Source organism: Cydia splendana, chromosome 2 (assembly GCF_910591565.1).
Source record: "Cydia splendana chromosome 2, ilCydSple1.2, whole genome shotgun sequence".
Classification (NCBI taxonomy): domain Eukaryota; kingdom Metazoa; phylum Arthropoda; class Insecta; order Lepidoptera; family Tortricidae; genus Cydia; species Cydia splendana.
Window position 1 is genome coordinate 18,706,556 of NC_085961.1, and position 21,323 is coordinate 18,727,878.

General features: G+C 35.8%; 1 protein-coding gene across 1 annotated transcript; it reads right to left on the reverse strand.

Moving 5' to 3' along the window:
- Window positions 1–236: 236 nt before the first annotated feature.
- Window positions 237–20,539, reverse strand: LOC134805454 (uncharacterized; the record flags this gene model as incomplete). Its single annotated transcript, XM_063778758.1, has 2 exons — window positions 237–485; window positions 19,871–20,539. Coding segments are annotated over 2 exons (843 nt in total), but the record flags the coding sequence as incomplete, so codon positions are not given.
- Window positions 20,540–21,323: the final 784 nt, after the last annotated feature.

Sequence of the window (21,323 nt, forward strand, 5' to 3'; positions counted from 1 at the left end):
CCCTAGCTTTTGTGTATAGGGTTCCCCCACATATGTCGACGCGGAATCGGCAAAATCCGATAGGAAAAATCTTTGTCTGCCAAATAAGAGCAAAAAGTCGTCGTTCGGCTCGGCTCGTATCAGCCGGCGCCTGCCGACGCGTCGACGGCATTTTTGCTCTTATTGCGCGGAGCTTTAGCTATCTCCTATCGGTTCTTGGCAAAGTGCGTTAATATATCTGGGGAGAACCTTAGGGCGTCGGCGATGTAGGTAATAGAGCACGGTGCACTGCTTTATGAAGATGCAGTAGCGTATGGCGACCCGTGTCAGGCCTATTGTGTGTTTCTGTGAGTGCGCTGCACGCTGGCTCTGAATCCTAGCTTATCATCAGCGGTGTAGTGTACAGTGCGCTGCTTGCCATCTGCGTCCATGAAAGTGTAGTAGCCTCGCACGGTGCCGCCGTCACGCGTCTCGTGAGCTGACTTGGAGTCACCCGTGCCTTTGTCCTGGAATTGAAAAACAGCTATTTAGAGTCTTGATTTCTTATGTTATAAATTAAAAATTACTCTATTTATCACTGTCACGCATAAACTTACAGTTTATCATTTGAAAACTAAAATGTGTCTAGAAGCTAAGGTCTAGCACATGATTGGCGCGACAGTATCTCGCGGCGAGATAGACAAAGTACCAGTCTTTTTCTAACAATGTTAATTAAAGAGAGACGGGTAGTCTATCTCGCGGCGAGATACTGTCGCGCCAATCATATGCTGGCCCGGATGCATATGAATGTAAAAATTTGGCGTAAATGGAAGCCCATATTTATTTTTTTAAGTTTTAGTCATCATAGGTTAAAGTTTAATAAAGGTAAGATAAAAATTTTACCTTGTAAGTACCTAAATGATTTTTGCAAAGTGCGTGATGGGGTAAAAATTATTATCGTATCGTAGGACATGTTTCAGCTGAGCTCAGTATTACCTACGTTTTTCTTAGATCTAAAAGTTAGAAGTTAGATACCCGTTAGGTATGCATGCTTCACTCTAGACCTCTTCGTAAAATAATCAGTCTCAGTAAGGTTTAGTTGTCCACTTTGTTCAGATATTATACTCCAGTAAAGATACGGTTACGTCAAACATTAATTAGTAATAGGCAATTCTTTTTTTATTCCTGTTCTTTAGATCATTTTAAGATACTTTATTTTCGAATCCAACCAACTTTCTGTCCGGAAGTAGGTAAAAAAAAATAGTTAAAAAAAAGAGACGTTCTTGTTTGTTAAAAATAGTAATAGTATTTTTAGTTCGTAAACGTGACGAAAATAATATTTATAATGAGTCGACAATGGAATCAGTCAAAATATTAACACGGAAAATAACTCATTCAATAAATGGCGGGGCCTCACGGATATACGTCGTAACTTGATATAAAAAAAAAGTAATAATTAGGTCTTTGATTGAATTACCATAAAACTACCTCATTAAGCTATTTATCCGAGAATCCGACATCAATATTATTTGTATCACTTGTATATATATTTACGCCTTAAACATGCTAGAAAAAATGGTTATAGATATAATTTCTTGCAGACTTTGTTCTGATAACGTTCAAAGTGATATTCAATACATAATCACACAAAAATATGGTCAATGTAATAAATATGTGCATTTTAACAAATTTGCTAAATGAAACTACCAAATTTGAACTCTTTGCGCTAATGCTAAGGATTACATTTCCTTGCGGCGCGCGGGGACAGTTTCAATGCGGGCGGTGGCGGGAGTTCGTGCCAAGGACGCGTGGATAGTATGTAGGTAAGTATGTACTTACCTACAAGTTGCTACAAGTGACAGGCCAATTCGAACGTGCGCGGGCGTCTCGCTCGCACCAGATATTTGTGCGGCCAAGTCTGAGCAAAATGAACGCGCGCGTGAATGATAGCTGATTAAAAATAACTGATATCATTTCCAATATTATTTTAATATTGGTTGATGTTCAAATTATATTCGTAATTATATACGTCAATTATGACCCACTACAAAAATAAAAATTGCGAATGACTATCTATCGTCTTATTTAATTTCAGAATGGCATAGTGTGGAGTGGCATTATAAAAGGAATACTTATTATCGTAGTCATTTGACAGTTTTGGTGACACTTTCACATTCTGTCACAGCGAAGTGTGTAGGCCCACTCTTTCATTTGATATTAACGTCTATCCAACAACTTTGTCAGTAGAAAAAGGCGCGAAATTCAAATTTTCTATGAGACAATAACCCTTCGCGCCTAAGCGTCTGTAGACTTTTTTTTTCAACAAACGTATTATATTGACTATTTCGTGCTCTTTCTATTCATAGTTTATGTTCCTAAGTTCCATAATAAGTATAACATAGCATAATAAGAGTCGACGTCAAATATATGTTTACACTTTTGCACCTTACTCCTTGCACCATATTCGGAACCTAAGAATAAATAATATTGAGAGTGGCAACACTGTCGTAGGGGGCTATTCATAAATTTAAGTCATTTCAAATTTGGGGGGGGAAGGGGCGGGTCTGGACATCGGATGATTGTAGCATGACGCAGGAGGAAACGGTGTCATTCGAAGCATGATTTTTGGATGATTTTAGAGGAGGGGGGGGGGGGGACAAAAATCGTCAAAAATAGATGACGTCATGTATGGACAGCCCCTAGGTCGTATTTTCTTTTTCTAGCATATACGTCCCTCTCTCCCCCACACTCCTACCGCACAGGCAGGTTGCTTTGTCAGTTATACAAGACAAATTTTCAAGTCATTGTCTCAAAATTATACATATTTGCACCATGCAGGATTAAAACTTTAGGTTCCGAATAGAAATGCACCGGATATTCGGTTACTATCCGGTATCCTATCTCGCCCTTATTTTAATATCCGGCCGGATACCGGATAGTAACTATGCTTGATATCGGAATATAATCGTACTCGATTATTATTTTAAAACAATTTAAACGTTCCATTCACTAGCTCGCGCACTAATTTCGTACCTAGTGATAGACCTATATGAGTCCGCGCGAAAGTTCATTACGAAACAGGTCAAAACTTCCACAATGCGCACCTAAAAAACCGGAATGTAGGTATATTTCCGCCGGCCGAATATTCGGCGGCTGAATACCGAATATTCGGCCTATGGTCAGGCCGTATATCCGGTATCCTGTATGCGGCCAAACAATTATCCGTTGCATCTGTAGTTCCGGATATGATAAGTTATTTAATTAGCGTTTTATTTTTGTGTAAATGCTGTCATTAAACAGCTGTACCGATATTCGGAACCTACGAATAATATTGAAACATGTTTGTTATCGCCTGGTGGTGGGAAGACGCCAAACCAATGTGATTATACATAATATGTATAGGATATTATCCTATGATATACTTATTATGTGTATGTAATATAATTATATTATGAGTGTTTAATTAATTATGTAGTATGTACACCCTTTATTGTAACACCTGTGAGGAGAGAGATATTTAGTAAAGTATACAATTTGATAGGTACATTTTGTAAAATTAACATTTATTGTATTTATTTATTTATTTCAAATAACAAATTGCACCTTACAGCTAATGCCAAAACGGCACAATTTGGAACACATTAACAACATAAAGCATTTTTAACATTATTTATAACAATACAATATACAGCTAAGACACATGTATTCATTATGGTATGGTACTCTTAGGCATCTCTCTTTCTAATATCCTCTTGCACTTTCACATCACTATTCCGGATCGTTTTTATTTGCTAGATAATTTAACGGACAACTATAGTACATTATAGGAGAGGACGTAAAACCGCTAAAAGATGGACGAGTGAGTTTGAGGGCTGACACGTTGGTGGAGGCCCTCGAATAATACGACTCCATCTTTAGCGTTTCCGGCCGAGGCATTACATAGTGCTTTTCACGACTACTGCGAGGAAATAAGGAAACATTTGCATAACTATAAGTACTAGCCCGCGATTTCTCTGGTAGCAAATTACTAGCCACTGCCTGTGCTGTCTCTTGAATTTCGGTAGGCGTCAGCGTAAGAATATCATTTTCTTCACTAGAACAACTCATTTTTATAGCGAGCGTAGATACGTGTTTCTTATATTTTATAGTACTATCCAAGTCAGTGAGAATTTTCCGATCCCGCCTTTTTTCTTTTTTATCACATTTAAGAGGCGTTTTTCTGTTGTTTGCTTCAAACCGACTCTAAACTTAGAAGCGTTTTTGCTAAAAAACCACAAACAGCTACAAAAGTAAAAAACACCTTAAGCGTGAATCGAATGAACTGACTGAATGAATGAATAGTTTGACATGTCGTTTTTTTTTTAACAAGATATTGGTCCTATAAATAACCTAAATTTATTTTTGAAGGAAAAAGTTGCGCCAAAAAAGACCTTTTATTGATTTTTATGTTTTAAATTATACTCATTGCTGTAGCGAACTGTCACCAATGACAGATGATGATAACAATGAAACATTGTAGTAGTGGTGGTTCAGGTGCTACAGCTATTGCCTACTTTCCAGCTTGGTTTTAGACCATCTATTGCCACATTTCCGAACAGTGGCGTGAAAAATTTAATTATTTATTTCGAGCGGCATAAGCCGTTAGAAACTGTTTTTCACCACACCAGCTCGGAAAGGCTTACTTTGCGCTTCAAAAACTGAGAGCAAAGTTTCATTTTATTCACAAGTGAGGCAAAGGAATCAAATGCAAATTTTGAGTTGTTTTCTTATATTTGCTGGTAGAATTGACTTTTAAATCATAAATATTTAATAACATTCATTTGTATTTGATTTTGTATGATATTTTTACATTTAATATTTGCTTCGGGTTGGTATGGTGAAACATTTTGTGTTTCACTTGGGGCAAATTTTGTTTAACCCTCGCAACGCTCAAGATTCCATGTTTCGAATGTTTTACTTGCTCAAGTATCAATATTAGCACGAGCGGTTAAACAACAACTTTGCCCCCTTGTAAAATATATAACTATTTCAATATAGTCAGCTAAACTGAGGTACAAATTCAAAAACTCACCAGCAGTTTAGCTTCACGACCTTCCAGATGGAAAAACAGCAAGCCAATGACTTGAAAATTTGCCTTGTATAACTGACAAAGCAACCTGCCTGTGTGGTGGGAGTGTAGGAGCGAGGGACGTATATGCTAGAAAAGGGCAATACGACCTACGACAGTGTTGCCACTCTCAATTAGAGATGCAAATGATGCAATGGATAGTTGTTTGGTCAGATACCGGATATTCGGCCTGACCGTCGGCCAAATATACGGTATCCGAGCGCCGAATCTTCGGCCGGCGGAACAATAAAAAAAATAAAAAATCATTTATTTCAGACCACTTACACCAAAAAACTAATTAACTACAAACTAAATTTAACAATACCTACATTTCGGTTTTTAGGTGCGCATTGTGCAGGTTTTAACCTGTTTCGTGGTGAACGTTGGCGCGGACTCATTTCTATGTTCGAAATGAGTAGGTACCTACGCGTGCAAGTGAGTGGATGTTTAAATTGTTTTGAAATAATAAACGAGTAATGTACAATATGACAGTGACTGTTACTTAAATCCAATTTGTTTACTCTGAAATCAAGCAAAGTTACTATCCGGTATCCGGCCGGGTATATTATTCTGAGGTTCCAAATATCGGTACAGTTGTTTAATTGTTGCTTAATTTGGAGATTGACCCCAATTTCATTTCTGATCAAATCGGTCGATTTGATCATCCCGTCTGGACTTCACTTAACAGCCGTAACACATTACCGCGCAGTTCAGGGTCACGGTGCGCCAAACCATAGCCTGATGTCATGTATAATGTACTTAGTCCAAAATTATGTTATTTACTAATTATGTTATTTATATGCATTAAACGTTAAATCTGAACCAATTCGATTACTATTCTATAGTGAAACACATTCAGCTTGACTAGAAAAAGCGCGGCAAATTTAAAACATGTATAAGTAAAAAGCATTTAAGGTTTATAGCGCTCAGAGACCTGACTTTTATCTCGATATCGTAATTTTCTAGCGACAAATCCATTATCTATACAAAACTCGCAAAAATGTTATCGCTTGTATATCGTGGTACAGGATAGGATGGAGCCATATACTTTACTAATTGCTTGCAAGTATCGTAATTAAACAGTGGTAAGTAGTTAAATACGCGCAATGTATTTTTATGTCATAAATAATGTATTTATTTAATGTTAATTTAGTATTAATTATAGTATGTATATTGTTTTATCCACAAATATGAATAATTGTAATTAATTTACCAATAAAACATAATTTATACGGCCACAAATAAAATATTAAATGCTTCTAAAGTCTGTTTGGTTATTTCTACATGGAAACGAAGTCATTTCAAATTATAAAAACATTAACTGAACACCTTATTGCCGCCTGCAGTCACCGCTCGCCGCTCAGCTATCCGCTGACGTTAATACCACGGCCTTACGTTTTGTGACACTGAGTCGCGTCAGGGGAGCGACACGGTTCGGTGCGCTTGCGTTCAGTCGAGTTTTGGAATATTACTGCAAATTTTTGTTGTTTGTTAATTTGTTGGTTATTGTTGTTTGTTAATTTGTTGGTTATGGTGTCGACTTTTATTGCCCTAGTCGCCAAATGATGTTACTAGTGAAATTTTAACCGACACCACACGGTAAAAACAAGTTTAACAATAATTACTCAATTAATAATCGACTAAAAACGGTATTTCTAATACATAACTTATATTTTTTGCTATTCAATTAAAGAGTACTAACAAAATCCTAACTCAAATAATTAGTGCAAATATTTTAAGGTTTGCGATTCCTGCTCGGCCTTGCGTCGCAAGGTGCCCGGTACCACTGTATTGCAGCAATAACTAGAAATGCTTACTTTAGGGAACATTAGCAACTGTCGTTTTTGATAATTACATTTTAGTGGTGAGGGGTGGTACTTAAATGACCGCTATTGAAATCTTAAATGGTTTAAACGTATAGGCGCGAAGATTTGATTTCCCTAAGAAAATTTTAATTTCGCGTCTTTTTCTGCTATCAAATTGGGTGTGTGTCAGTATAATAGCCCTATATAATTGGCCTATTATTGTATTAAATTTAACGCGCACGCAAAGACGGAAAGCCTGCAATTACGTAAAATTTACTTTCTTATTTACAGCACTCTTGCCCAGATTAAAGCTGAAAATTAGTTCGAATCTAGTCTCCCATATTTTTTACGTTCACTGGTACATATGTTTTGACCGAGTAAATAGTAAATATACTAAATACTTTTTTAAATATTCGCGCTCGGGGCAATGGAAGTTTCATCGTTCCGTCGCCCCGCTCCATGCAACGACCAATCGCGTTAGCTCGCTGGCTCGTGCGCGGCAACTTTAAAGCAACGATAACGTTTTTGATGGTTTTTTGTGTTACGAATCATATTTCAAGCCGATTTTTACAGTATTCGACGAAAGAGAACTCATAATAAAAATCCCATATGATATTGATCTATTACCATTTTTAACCAGGCAATTAATGCATAACCCCATAAAACCTACCATACGGTATTATTTAGTGTACGATTAAATTGCAACGCTTGTACTTATTGTAATTTGGAAATAATGAGAGAAAAAATAGCCTATTACCATTTTTGAGGACGGAAATATACTGAATTTAATAATAACCGTAGGTTACTTACTTTAAATGTAGGATACAGAATAATTTTTTGTGTGATTCATGCTTAATGTCATAAAGCAAATATCTCTCTATGAGTATAAATTTAAAAAATGTTAATAATATTTTTTACAAACTTTCTGTGATTTTTTATATTTTTACATTTTTTTTTAAATACCTAAATGTAATATATTTATTTGGATTATGTATCGACGTAATCACTAGATTTATTATCTGTCCCATACACCGAAAATTTCAGCTATTACTAATTATTTCCATTCCGCCATACTAGCCGAGCGTACCTTTCTTGGCCTATTATTATTGTATTGTAAGCTTGAACTCATTTTGAACGCATGATGTCAGGCAACACAGCCGCCCTTTGTCTTGGTTTCTATGTGAATTATGTAAAACCTGCCTTTTACTGGATAATGATTATAATGAACCTTAATCAACAATTCAAAATTTTAAAATAGATAATCATATCACATTTTAATTACTCATTCGTGAAGAATGCAATGTAGTACTTAAATTACCAACACTATTATTTTACATTTATTCTCTGGTTTCGTGCGTATTAAGTGGTCGCATCATGTGATGTACAATTGTACCAAATATTTCGAGAGTTGACCTTCGTGCCCTCACTAAAGGCACATACGTTTGGCTGCCTGTAGGGCTACCGCCAATACCGAAAATCGTCAATTGCGGGCATTTTTCTCTGTCACTCTAATTACGCCTTCATTGGAGTAAAAGAGTAAGATCCCCGCAATTTGCGAATTTCGGTTTTCGCGGTAGCCCCTCTGATACTATCAAGTCGTTGCCACAACGGCTGGGTGAGCTGTGACGAAATCGAACTGTTTTTTTTTATTTAATTGATGTTTGTTAATTAGGTAATTGCCTGTTTAAATAAATGAAAAAATATATAAAATGTATGGTTATTCAATTAACGTAACAAAAGTATCTTGTTGGTTAACAAAAGTTAACGAAGAGATAATCTACTTAAAAATAATCATAGGTACTTAAACATGCCAGTTTAAGTATGAATACAGGTTGGGAATTTAAGCTTAAACAGCAGGAAAATATTCAATTACCTACTAAGGGTTCCATCTCTTTACTTTGATAGGCACCTACGGAAAATTATCAAAATTTAAAGTTCATTACAAATACCTACTCTTTGCTTTTACCCCAGGTAATATTGGTTATTCCCACTATAGTTACCACCAAGTTGCAACCAGTGGTAACAAATGGGATTTTCTTGCCCACCTGTCCCCAGTGGTAGTGGTAACTGGGGATAACTGGGATTATTTTCCAGAAGTTACCACCAACATTTTGTTTTAGTTCAATACTAATAATAATATAGAGTATTTACTTAATTATTATTTTTTATTTTTTCCCACTGGTAAATAGGTAGTGGGAATAATCCAACTATGCACTCCTTCGGCTGCAAGGTATAGGTTACTGGCTATGGTTCCTCGAGCTAGACTGGGAAAGAAAAATATATGTAGGCAGCATCAGTTTAGTTATTGTATCTATGCGTTTATAGGTCGACGTTCTATTTAAAATTACTTTTACAGTACATACGGTCCTATTTTCCCGCACTAGTGCGTAAAATAGCACTTTTCGTGAGTATGTAAAAAGTTTGAAGGGCCATATTATGTACTGTAAAACGTTGTACGATACAAGTGCGAATAGGTAATTCGCAACTCGTGTCGATTTAAAACACTCCCTTCGGTCGTGTTTTAATTTATCGCCACTCGTTTCGAATTTCCTCTTTTCCGCACTTGTATCGTAAATAACTATTTTCTATTTCGAATTATTGCATGTTCGCTGACTATATGTACGTAACAAAAGAGTGGTTTGATAATGATTTGATAAAAATACGTATTCTTAACAATCCCAAAGCACAATGTTTGGTGTGCTAAATATTGCAATATTTTCAAATACAGGGCAGGGTCTCGCGTCGTGGGAGCAGTGTCAAGTCAATGGTATCAGATGCAGATAATGTCACGCCGCAGTTTCTTTGTGGGTTCTTGTCAATTACTTCATTTGAGCTGGTGGTATAATTTATCTATCTATCCTTTTATCAAAAATATCATTGAAGGGAGAGTTGAGGCAACGAGGCGGAGGGGGAGACCAAGGAGAACGTACATAGATCAAGTAAAGGAAAAGCTCAACGTCGTGTCGTATCAGGCTGTCAAGGAGAAGGCAGAGGACCGACATGCATGGAAATCGCTCCACCGACAAGAGTCTAACTCTTAAATAGATGATGATGATCCTTTAAGGATGACTCACGTTTGACCGGGCCGTGTCCGGGCCGGAGGTTCCGGCGCTTACTTTTCTATGACATGACAGGCGATCACGTGATGCTCTCCATAGAAAACGATGCGCCGGAAGCTCCGGCCCGGACACGGCCCGGTCTAACGTGAGTCATCCTTTATTCAATTCTATGACGTGTCTAAACGGAAATTGCCTAATTATTTGCTTCAATATACGGATAGTTAACAGCTGTGAATCGTGTTCGAAACTTATGTGTTCGAATATAAATTGAAGATATCTTATTACTGAGTTTCAGTTAACAATACTAATAATTGATAGTGCAGTATTTAAATAAAAAAATAATAAATATAAATAAATCAATGACAATCTAATAAAATATACAACCGAATTGTTTCATTTAATTTTTTCTTAACAATTACTTTTTTAATTGATACATAATAAAATTGATTTATTTACCAAAAAAAACATAATAATAACAGCATAGGTACCTTCAGATCCACAGCGCAGGCTTCGTCATCATACATTAGGTATAGCTCATCCACCTCAGGTTTCGTCAAAATAAAATGTATACTTTCACATATGTCATCCGCAACACGCATCATCAAATTTAAAAGGAAATTGGTCATTACAAAACACATAATAACAAGCCATAAACCTATATCCTAATCCGGTAAGTACCCGGCACAAACGTCCCCAAAATACCAGCGGCGTTCCCGCGCTGAATAGCCAACGATATACGCTGGACCAGGTACGAACCAGACCTAGGATCGCAACCCCTATCCCGCAAGCGTTTTCCCAGCTCCCTCACAAAGACCTTCGCCTCAGAACACCAAGGACCAGCCGACTCAACAGCGAGAGGGACAAAATCGTAAACCGGCTTCAAGTTTGAGTACTTGGCATGTTTCTGTCTCGCGGCGTTCTCCGCAGCCCCCCCAGCCGCACGTATTGTCTGTGTAAGATGCGATGCGGCAAAGGTGTTCACACATGTAGCATCCCACAGCAGACTCCGACCTTTAGCCCAAGGAACAAGAGTGAGACCGTCTGGCCTCTTCCCGTCCGTCCGACTAAGACCCTGGGGTTCTAACACGCACGGCTAGAGATGGGTCGCGGGTATTTACCCAATTTACCCACCCAGGTAAATACCCGGTAAATACCCATCTACCCGGTATTTACCCGTATCTACCCAAATGGACGGGTAGATTCATTTCTTGTTGCACATGTCGATTTGTGTTAAAGTGGAGATATAAACCGAGTTAATGGCTGTAATTATTGTGTGTCATTTAAAAAGAAATGGTTTAGTTGCAGTTGCAGTTGTAACTAAGGATTTTTTAGTACAATTTTAATAAATATTAAAAAAGGCCGTCATAAGAGTATTTTTATTAGACTTGAGTAAATTATCGTACTTATACGTTGATAATACACATTCCCACTTCGGTCGGCGGGGGGTGCGGTTGGGAGGAGGGGGGAAAAAGTGAACTTTTTCATATTTCTTGGAATCTGTCATTAATATCGAAAAGTGTTGTATGTACAAACTAAAGTAGACATAATTTTCTACAAAAAAGGTTATATACATTTTTGTCCTAAAACTAACTGTGTTTGAGTTATAAGCTTCATAAGTTGGGATACTGCACATTTTTTTTTATTATCATTCATAAGTATTCTTTATTTTCATCTTTCTAATGTATATTAAAAGCATTTTAAAACATTTCCGGAAGCCAGGGAATGATTTTACACGATTTTCATAATTGGACTGATATGTTAAAATCGAACTTCACCTCATAGCAACCTTTTCGTAATTAGTTTGAACATACATTTTATGTAACATTGTAAAAAAATACTTAAATTAATCTTATTTATACTCACATACCATTAAACACATCAAATTTAGAAGAAAAACGAAAATACCCGCGTATTTACCCGCGGGTATGTAAATATCGGGTATTTACCGGGTAAATACCCGCTCTCGGGTATTTACCCGGGTAGTTACCCATCTCTACGCACGGCAGGTTAGCCGACACCATCGCTCTGCGCACAATATCATTAATGGCATGATGTCGAGGAAACCTACCAGCACACCGCGCACAACTCAATCCATGGTGCCCGTTTGCCTCCACCATCACCCCACAAACATCACCAAACATCATCTTTTTTAATTGTATAACTAATTATATATGCGATATCCCGTTTCCGTTATCCTTGGGCTTTCGTTGACGTAAGTCGAGGTCGGTTGTGGGGAACAAATCGCTATGCCCTGGGGGCACGACAGGCTTGCTATTATCATTTATCATGCTCTAGGTACGCAGAATGTGTAAACGTACCAAGGTCGAGTAAGTAAACCGCCGCTATAGTATTAGGAGTAGTAGAAAAATACAATAAATTAGTCATGTAAATTCTACAATAAATATAATGCTAAAAGTATTTAAATCCGTGGATAACTTATTACACGTCGAAAAAGGTAGTGTTTGTATTGTCAAAATACAAATAAACGATTCAAAACAAAAGAAACAACATACCGACTGTTACACATGACATACAACATACGACGAACCGAAAAAATATATAATAACAATTAAATATGTAGTTTTAAATTACTATTCATTATCAGATATGAAATCATTTTGCTCACTTTTTCAGCTCTAGTTTTTACGTGTCTACTAGCTTAGAGTGCTGCTTAATTTATTTTACCAGTCCAAAGCATTCTATTTAATTACGCAAAAAAAAAAAACAGTTCCGTCTTGTCACGCAAAGAAATCTTTCCGTGTTGATTCCATTACCTGTTGTGCGATACAGAGCCATTGTTGCCAATTCATGATCATTAACTACTAACATTAATTGAACAATTCATAATTGTTGCCTCAATTATTTTTAATTGATAAAAATAATAGTAATAAGTACCGCAGTTCTAATTACTGCAGTTCAGTAATTCTATCAAAAAAAGTTCATCCTGTATTGTTTTTCCTGTCAGTAGGTAATATGCATAATAAGCATTTAAGTAACCAGTGAAATCAAACAGTTCATCGCGCATACATCGCATAATAGCGGGCCGTAATTTCAGGTTTTAGGTTAGGTTTCGTTCATGTCGTCTTGGATATGGGTGAATATGGTATCGATGCATTCAGTGTAATGCCCTGAACACAAATATATGAGATGACAAGCGCGAAAGTGGTGGGGGTAGTTGCTGTGGCGTCATAAAGTCTGCAGTACAAACTTTTTTTTTAGTTTATTTTAAACATACCTTGTGGGGTACCAAATGAAAGGGCTTTGTGAGTAGATCACAAATATATAACATACTGTAACATTTTCAATACTTGGTCTAACAAATTATTAGAAAACGTTCAAAAATTTCACAATCCGCCGTTGACTTTCAAGTGCTCTAAATTGAAAATGGCTGAATGGATTAGTCTAAAATACATACCAAATGACTGTGAATATTCTCTATATAATGTTAAAAAATAATTAACCAGATATATCAAAAAATAAGAAAAGTACATCAAGTTGAAAAAGTATAATTATCTGTTACATTAAACTGCAACTATTATTAAAACAAACAAAAAACCCGACTGTTTACATATATTTTTGAAATGGTATTTTCACTAGCTTTCATTTGGTACCCATATTGCTATAGTAAGAAAAAAAACACAATTTTTTTATTTAGCCGGCGCCATTTTTGACATATGAGGTGTGGTTGAATTCGTCAGAATTGTGGTAGTGACATAGGCTACATACATTTTGAGAATGGCGCCCGCTAATATAAAAATGGAGGGGGGGGGGATTGTTTTTTTCCTTGTACTTGTGATGTACTTTTCTTATTTTTTGATATATCTGGTTAATTATTTTTTAACATTATATAGAAGATATTCACAGTCACTTGGTATATATTTTGGACGAATACATTCAGCCATTTTCAATTTAGAGCAGTTAGAAGTCAGCTGTGGATTGTGATATTTTTGAACGTTTTCTAATAATTAGTTAAACCAAGTATTGTTAACATTATAGTATGTTATATATTTGTAATCTACTCACAAAGCCCTTTCATTGGGTACCCCACATGGTATATTTAAAAGAAAATTAAAAAAAAAGTTTGTACTGCCGACTTTATGACGTCACAGCAACTACCCCCACCACTTTCGCGCTTGTCATCTCATATATTTGTATTCAGGGCATTACACTGAATGCGTCGATACCATATTCATCAATATCCGAGACGACATGAGCGAAAATCGATTTCTAGAAGACTTTTCTTTCGTTGGCCGGGCCACTATAATCCTTGGATCTATTGTAAAAAGAACACCGTTTAATTTAAAACTAGTTTTTGAAACGAATTACAAATGTAAGTGAAATAATGTTTTGTCCTAGATTGGGACCTTATTTAGGGAAGTGGGTTGTTTGACTGTTCATTGTTTGACTCAAAAGTATCCCTATAAAGCGCATTAAAATATTCATTAGTACAAGTAGTTTTTTTATTTACCTTTTTAAAATAGCAGGAAAACGATCTATCCTGATTGACCGAGCTTACTTGCCTTGACAGTCAAGTACCTATTCCGATTGCGTAACGACCACACCTCCAGAATACCTCACACTTCCGACATTACTAACGAACTCTATTGAACTTTAAGGCCCTGAATACAAGAGTGAATGTGAACGCTTAACCACCATTCCTTTGTACGTGATATTCTTTGCGAGCCTAATATTAAAATGGTCTCACAGAATATTGAGGAAGCGGTAATGGATGGTGTAGCATTTTGTGTAATCGATTGGCATTGCTCTAGTTAGGCTTTTGCAAGATCGTTGAAGACGATAGTTGTTTGAGGACAAGGTTTGATTATGAAATAATATAAATGTAAGCAACTTTTATACACACGTGTAGGTACGTATTTATGTAATCCTTAGTGTATTAACATTGTGAACTTTAGGATTATTAAGTAGGTACCTACCGAACTACTTTTTACCTTAATTTTTTTTAGTGTTCATTTAACATCGATTAATCATTCGTTCGTTACTTAACACAAAATCATAATTATTATACTGCATAACTAAGAACTCTACGGAGTGGGCCTGAATAACCAAAATAAATTGAACCATAAATTCCGTTACCCCATTAGATTTGTCACTAATTTGAGATCTATGGTCAAGGAAGTTATGTGAAATATAAGCGAAAAACGCTTAGTTTATACGATAAATTCCTAACCTAATTGTATAAAATTATGGAGAAAAATATTGTAGGAAAACTCAACCTAATCATTCTTACCTGACATTCACCACCTTAATTACTCAATATTCAAAAGTTTACAAACTATAATTAATTATAGTTCGTTTTTTTAGCATTAGAAATAAGGTAAACAATCTTGATGTGTCTTTTAATTGAAAAAAAAAAACATTTTAAAAATAAGTTAGCGCAAATATGTAACAATTATGAATCTAATAGGTACGATCATTTATATTCTTCTGCTTTCATAATTAATAGATACTGATTTTTAAAAAGCGTTTTTTTTTAATTAAAAGACATGTCAAGATCGCTTACCTTCTTTCAAGTTCTTTCTAATGCTAAAAAAAACGAACTATAGTCCAATTTGCCCCTGTATGAACATTTTGAAAGGTACCTACTTACTTATTACCTACCTAAGTACTTATTAATATGGAGGTCGTGAATAGATAAGTAACATAGGTTGTTCAATTAACTTAGTGGAATATGTAATTATCTATTAACTATTACAGGTGGTAGGCCTATTTATGACCTCCCCAGAAGCAAGCAGCCTCGTGGACATTCCGCCTTTGAAAGCTATGTCATAACCGATCGCAATTATCGCATTTTTGGCAAGGTCGCGTCGCATGCGTTCGCCAATTGAAAACCGCAAACTTACACGCTGCTGTCTCCTACGTGCGGCTGAAGTAGTAATTTCGATTGAACCGATTGAGTTGAAACCTGGTAGGTAAGTATAGAGGTAGAATGAGTCCCGGGAAAGGACATAGGATAGTTTATGTCCCGAAAATCATCCCTTAAAGATGTGAAAAGGGGGGTGGAAGTTTGTATGGGGATTTAGACGAAATTTACTATAAAATACGTTTATTTTTATTTAAAAGAAAAACCTTATTAACATGAATTATCAATTTATAGTCTACATCTTTGATTTAGTTGACAATGATATCACTCAGAAGTTAGATCCTAAACTTAAACAGATATTAACCTCAGACATTGCCGAAGCTGACAAAACTCTTATATGAATTGTACACAAATATTAAGTAGGTATATTATTATAACAACAAGTGCGAGTTAGAGTTATTTAAATAGCTCTTGTTTTGATAGCTGACAAAAAAAATCGTAGTAACGTATACGTGTTTTGCAAAACAACCAAAGGAATGTGTTTTGATTGCACATTATCCCTAATAGAGAAAACTTTAAAGCAAGCTTTAAAACAATGAAGCTTGTATAGTCAAATTAAAACAATGTACAAATCACATAACCCACTTAAGTCGTGCTTCACTCATGGTCAAGTTGATTGAACTAGATATAATTACTATGAGATTTCATTAACAAATGCGTTTGGGCATGTCGACAATGGGCTGTTATGACAATGATATGGCTTGTATCTGGACAGGACAATGATCATTAACCTTTTATAGTAATAGATAAGGTCAAAGTTGTCATTGAGTTATGATCTAATTAAGTACCTACATTATATTATGATATTAGAACAGAATGTGTCAGTGGTTTTAAATGATTGGTGGCAGGACTATTTAAGCTTCAATGAAGAAAATCTTCAAGAAAATGTTTGTCAAAGATTTGAGTTGAGGCTTCAAAAGCGTCAAACATAAGAATAATGACTTTATATCGACCAGGATACGGACCTTTTGTAATAATCGATCGATAAAAGATCGATCGGTCGATATAATTCTAGTGAAAATAACCGTGAATCATTCAAAACTGTTATTATAAGAATAATGTTTGTCCCCCAAAAATATATCAATTGGTTTTACCTAAATAAAAAAGTGAAGTAAATACTTATAGTAGGTACTGCGTACAACTAAAGGCTGTAAGGTGTTGAAAATGTTTGAAAGTCATTGTAAAATGATAAAATGAATTACAAAATGCTAATTTTTGCGAAATTTTGAAGAAAATTGAGTTTTCTTTGATATTGTATACATTGGACATGGAAGCTGATTTTGCAAGAAATTTTAGACCTAGTGCGTTTTTGATAGGCGTACGATAATTTATTCATCGGTACGATAATGTTGACACTCAAATACGATAATTTTCTGCCGCTCACCTGGCAACACTTACTTCATGACTATTTTATAATATGTACTTAGTTATTTATTCAATGTTCTCATAAGTGTACCTACAAAAGACACAACGACATACTTGCCATTTTCTCAAGTTGGAACCGACTCTGGAGGCTTATGTAGGCTTGTGAAGCATACAACCAATATGCATGACCTATTAACAAATATGTTTTCATTCTCAGTGCATCGCGCTTTTGCTCTCATTTATCTACGCGAATGTTACGAACTGTTAACGAAATCGAATTGCAAACTCAAACTCAAACTCCTACCTATTTTGGTAACAGCGTAGAATTTTTTTTCTAATTTCGATAACACTCCGTGTTTTTATACCCTACATATATAACTGAGGTCACTTGGTGTAAGTCAAGGTATACTCCTAACATTAACATTAAAAATAGTTGAACATGGAACCGGTGTAACAAAATTGATAAATAAGGATGGGTTGCGAAACAAGATCCAATTTGAATATACTTTTTAGATCACAGATTATTTAGCTTTAGTTTTTTTTTTCTATTTAATCTGTTATTAATTAACTTGTTGGAATTAATCCGGATTTAAGAAACTCAACTTATGCGCTGTTCAGGAGTTGCAAACTGCAATATTTCAAATGTTACAAGTACGTTAAACGTTGTATTAAACAAAAGTTTTATAGCGATGAAATATAAAAGGTTGCACTTTCTTTTCTTAAGGGAAAACTATTACAGTACATGTCTTTTCATTAACACGGACCCACGATGGCTAAAGATTCCATTTTGCTTTCGGTCAATCTACCTTCTGGCTTATCACAGCGCTCCTACACTTTCTACAACACCCAATACATTCTCGTACGAATGTGAATGTCAGCAGTGATATAAGATATAACTGCATCAAAACGGTAGCTGTGAAGTGTTTCACGTCATTAATGACCACAATTATTTAAACGGTCCAAGAGGCAAATAAAACAATACCTGTTTTAGATTACGCAAGCAAAGAAAACAATGAATGTATGAGTAGGTATTCTGCTAACCGACCGTGAGATGTGTTCATTTGCCAATGTGTTACAGTAACGCTCTACTCTCTACATCGGAATCAATCGAACAATCTCAAAATATCCAAGTAGTTCAAAGCAAAATATGTATACCTAAGGAAGTAAGATCTTATATAGAAACTTATAGTTGATTATAAAGCAGTATCACTTTTAGTTCAGTCAATCTAAAGTTGATATTTAGAGACAGCGGTCTAGGTTCAAAAGTAATAGACACGTTGATAATGAGTACGAAATTGTAAAATTATAAATACCTCGATAAACAAACAATGAATGTTACCTATTTTCCTATCGTGCAACTTAAATATAACTCCTATCAACGACCAAGAAATAAGTTTGCATCTATTTCAATAGTACGAGTGAGTACTTAATATTATGTTATGTATGTATATTTATTGTAGTATTTTTCCCATAGATTGGGTAAGGATAGGAATAGGACAGCTGTAAAGCTGTCATATCCATACAATTTACAACTTTAAACGAAAATATGTATTGAGATGACACTGATGACAGCCGTTACCGTACCCAAGTCAAATAGTAAGTCGGAGATATGTGACGTTAAAATACGTAAGTAAGCCATAAGCCTTTTTCATATGTTACGTTCCACGGCAAAAGGTACCTTATGGCGGCTGGCGCTTACGTCGCATAGCGCCGCAATAATATTGGAGCGGCGTTAATAATAGCGTAAGCGCCAACCGCCATAAGATACCTTTACCCGTGGGACGTCACATAAATTTACTAATATGACTGTGCCTCACGAAAGTTTTCTTCTTAAGGTACATATCTAGTTTCTATTTATAGGTGTAGTAACTTTTAATGGTTCATAAAATTTGAGACAACTAACACCCACCTTTAATCTATGCGCACTTGACCGCACATGACTGTGAAATATCAATTTACGCCGCCAGATGCCGCTGAATAAACTTTTTGTACTAAATGCCACGGTCCACTTTCACAAGACCAACAAATTAAACTAAATTTTCTATTAAGAAACCTCTGATAACAATTACCTCCATTTTAGGCTAAATTTATATAACCGGGAACCAGGATGTTATTATGTACCTTTTTCCGTTATATTTAAAATGATGGCTTCTAGCTATAAGTAACACTTTCTACCACGTATTGACTACGACGGAACTCTCGCAAGCTCATTTTAAACTATCTTAACATTACAATAGTATGCGTTGCGGCGGGAGTTCTTAGGTCGATTTTTCAATTGAACCTTATATTTAGATTGAGCTTTGCGGAATTGGTGTCGATAAGAATTACATTAACATAACTGAGACATCATGAATGGTTTATGTAGTGTCTTAGTTTTCTATTTAGGCGCTTAGCTTCGCAAGTAGTTCATTTGAATGTATTAATTACCTACCCATTATGTCTAAAGAAAGTGATGATTTGATATTATGATGATTGGATGACAACTGTTTTGTTTACATATCTCACTCATAGCGATTGTCTCATATTGTTTACGAGTTGATGTAAACTACAACATTGTTTTAAAATATTCAGAATTGATTGTTATCAACATGTAATAAATAAAACACGTTTACGTTAATTATTCAGCAGGTACTAAATTTGTATAGAGTTAATTGTGAGGGTGTGTGCGTAGGTTTATCCTGTATTTCATACTTACATGAACTCCGTAAGAGAAGGAATATTGGGGATGTGGGTCGTACTCCTCAATCGCAGGTTCTGCTAAACTTGCTGGCGAGTTCCCACGCACTGGACGGACCTCACTGTTTAATGTTTCAAAACCAAACTTGTTCCCATTTGGGTAATTGTTCAAGCCAGCTCCACTTGGTGTGGATTTATAGTATGTAGATTCGTCAATAGGCTTTGTGCGTTTTACGAGCTGGAAAGGTTTCCAGCCCTTGAAGTCGGTGTCAAGGTTTTGGTTTATTATACTTTGAGGCTTAAAAATAGCGTATTCTTGGATGTTTTGGTTTTGGCTTTGCGGGGATTTATAACCAGTATATTCATCGACAGTTTTTGGTTGATATCTAGGAATAGGTTCGATATTATTAATGCTGTTGGATGTATAAGCGGGTCGTGTGAATTTTTGAATCGCTCTCGTTTTTTCATATTCTGGTAGTTGTGTGTCTGGGTCGTTCATGTACGCGAGTATAGCGTCATCTAAATTTTGGTAGGTTTTGTAAGCATATTCAGGCCCTTCTGCTCCAGGGCCTGTGTGATCGTATTTGTTTTCTATCGCAAAACGAATTTGGTTGTCGGTGGCCGCTGTGCTTCTCGATAACCAGGTTTCTGCAGTGATGCACGCCACTAATGACAGAATTATCTGTAAAGAAAAGGTTATGTTATTTACATTTAAGAGGTGTTTAAAAATTACGCGAATTAAATTGAAATGTATAATAAATAATTTAGGTACAAGATAGATAGATAGATCATTAACTTGCGTTGAAACCGGAAACTATTTGAACTTTCGGATTGACCTGTGAACTATTATCAAAATTAGAAGTCAATCAAGCGAATTACCAACTCTAAAAGAAAAAAATGTTTTTATATGCATAGGGAAGACATGTCTGGCCAATATGATTACCTGATGGTCGTGCAAAAATGTGGTTAATTGGTGCAGTAAGGTTTCCGAGTCAGTGCCCGCCGGGTGCGCAACAACTACTGTATGACCGCTGAGGCGTGGCGCGGCGCTTGTCGCAAGTGTGAATACGCCTTAATGCAACGATATTGACAATTTTGGCGCAATTTTTTGACGACATTAAAGAGAAATCGTCCAGTTTTTATGTGTAAACTTTTACTTTAAAATGGTTCCTATTATAACTAGGCATTTATAGACATTACAAAAGGGTACACTACATAATTCCGAAATATTTTATGCCGAATTTTAAAATATCGAATTTTCTTATTCCGATTTTTAAATGCTCGACCCATCAAACTTCCGATTGTCGTAACTACCGAACGATGAAAATCACGAAGTTTTATATTTCCGAATAGTAAAACCGACGATTTTTTAAATTCCGAACCACATAATTCCGAATATAACAATTCCGATAGGGAGAAACACCGAATTTAACATTTACGATTTTTGATATCACGAATTCCGAACTGGCATA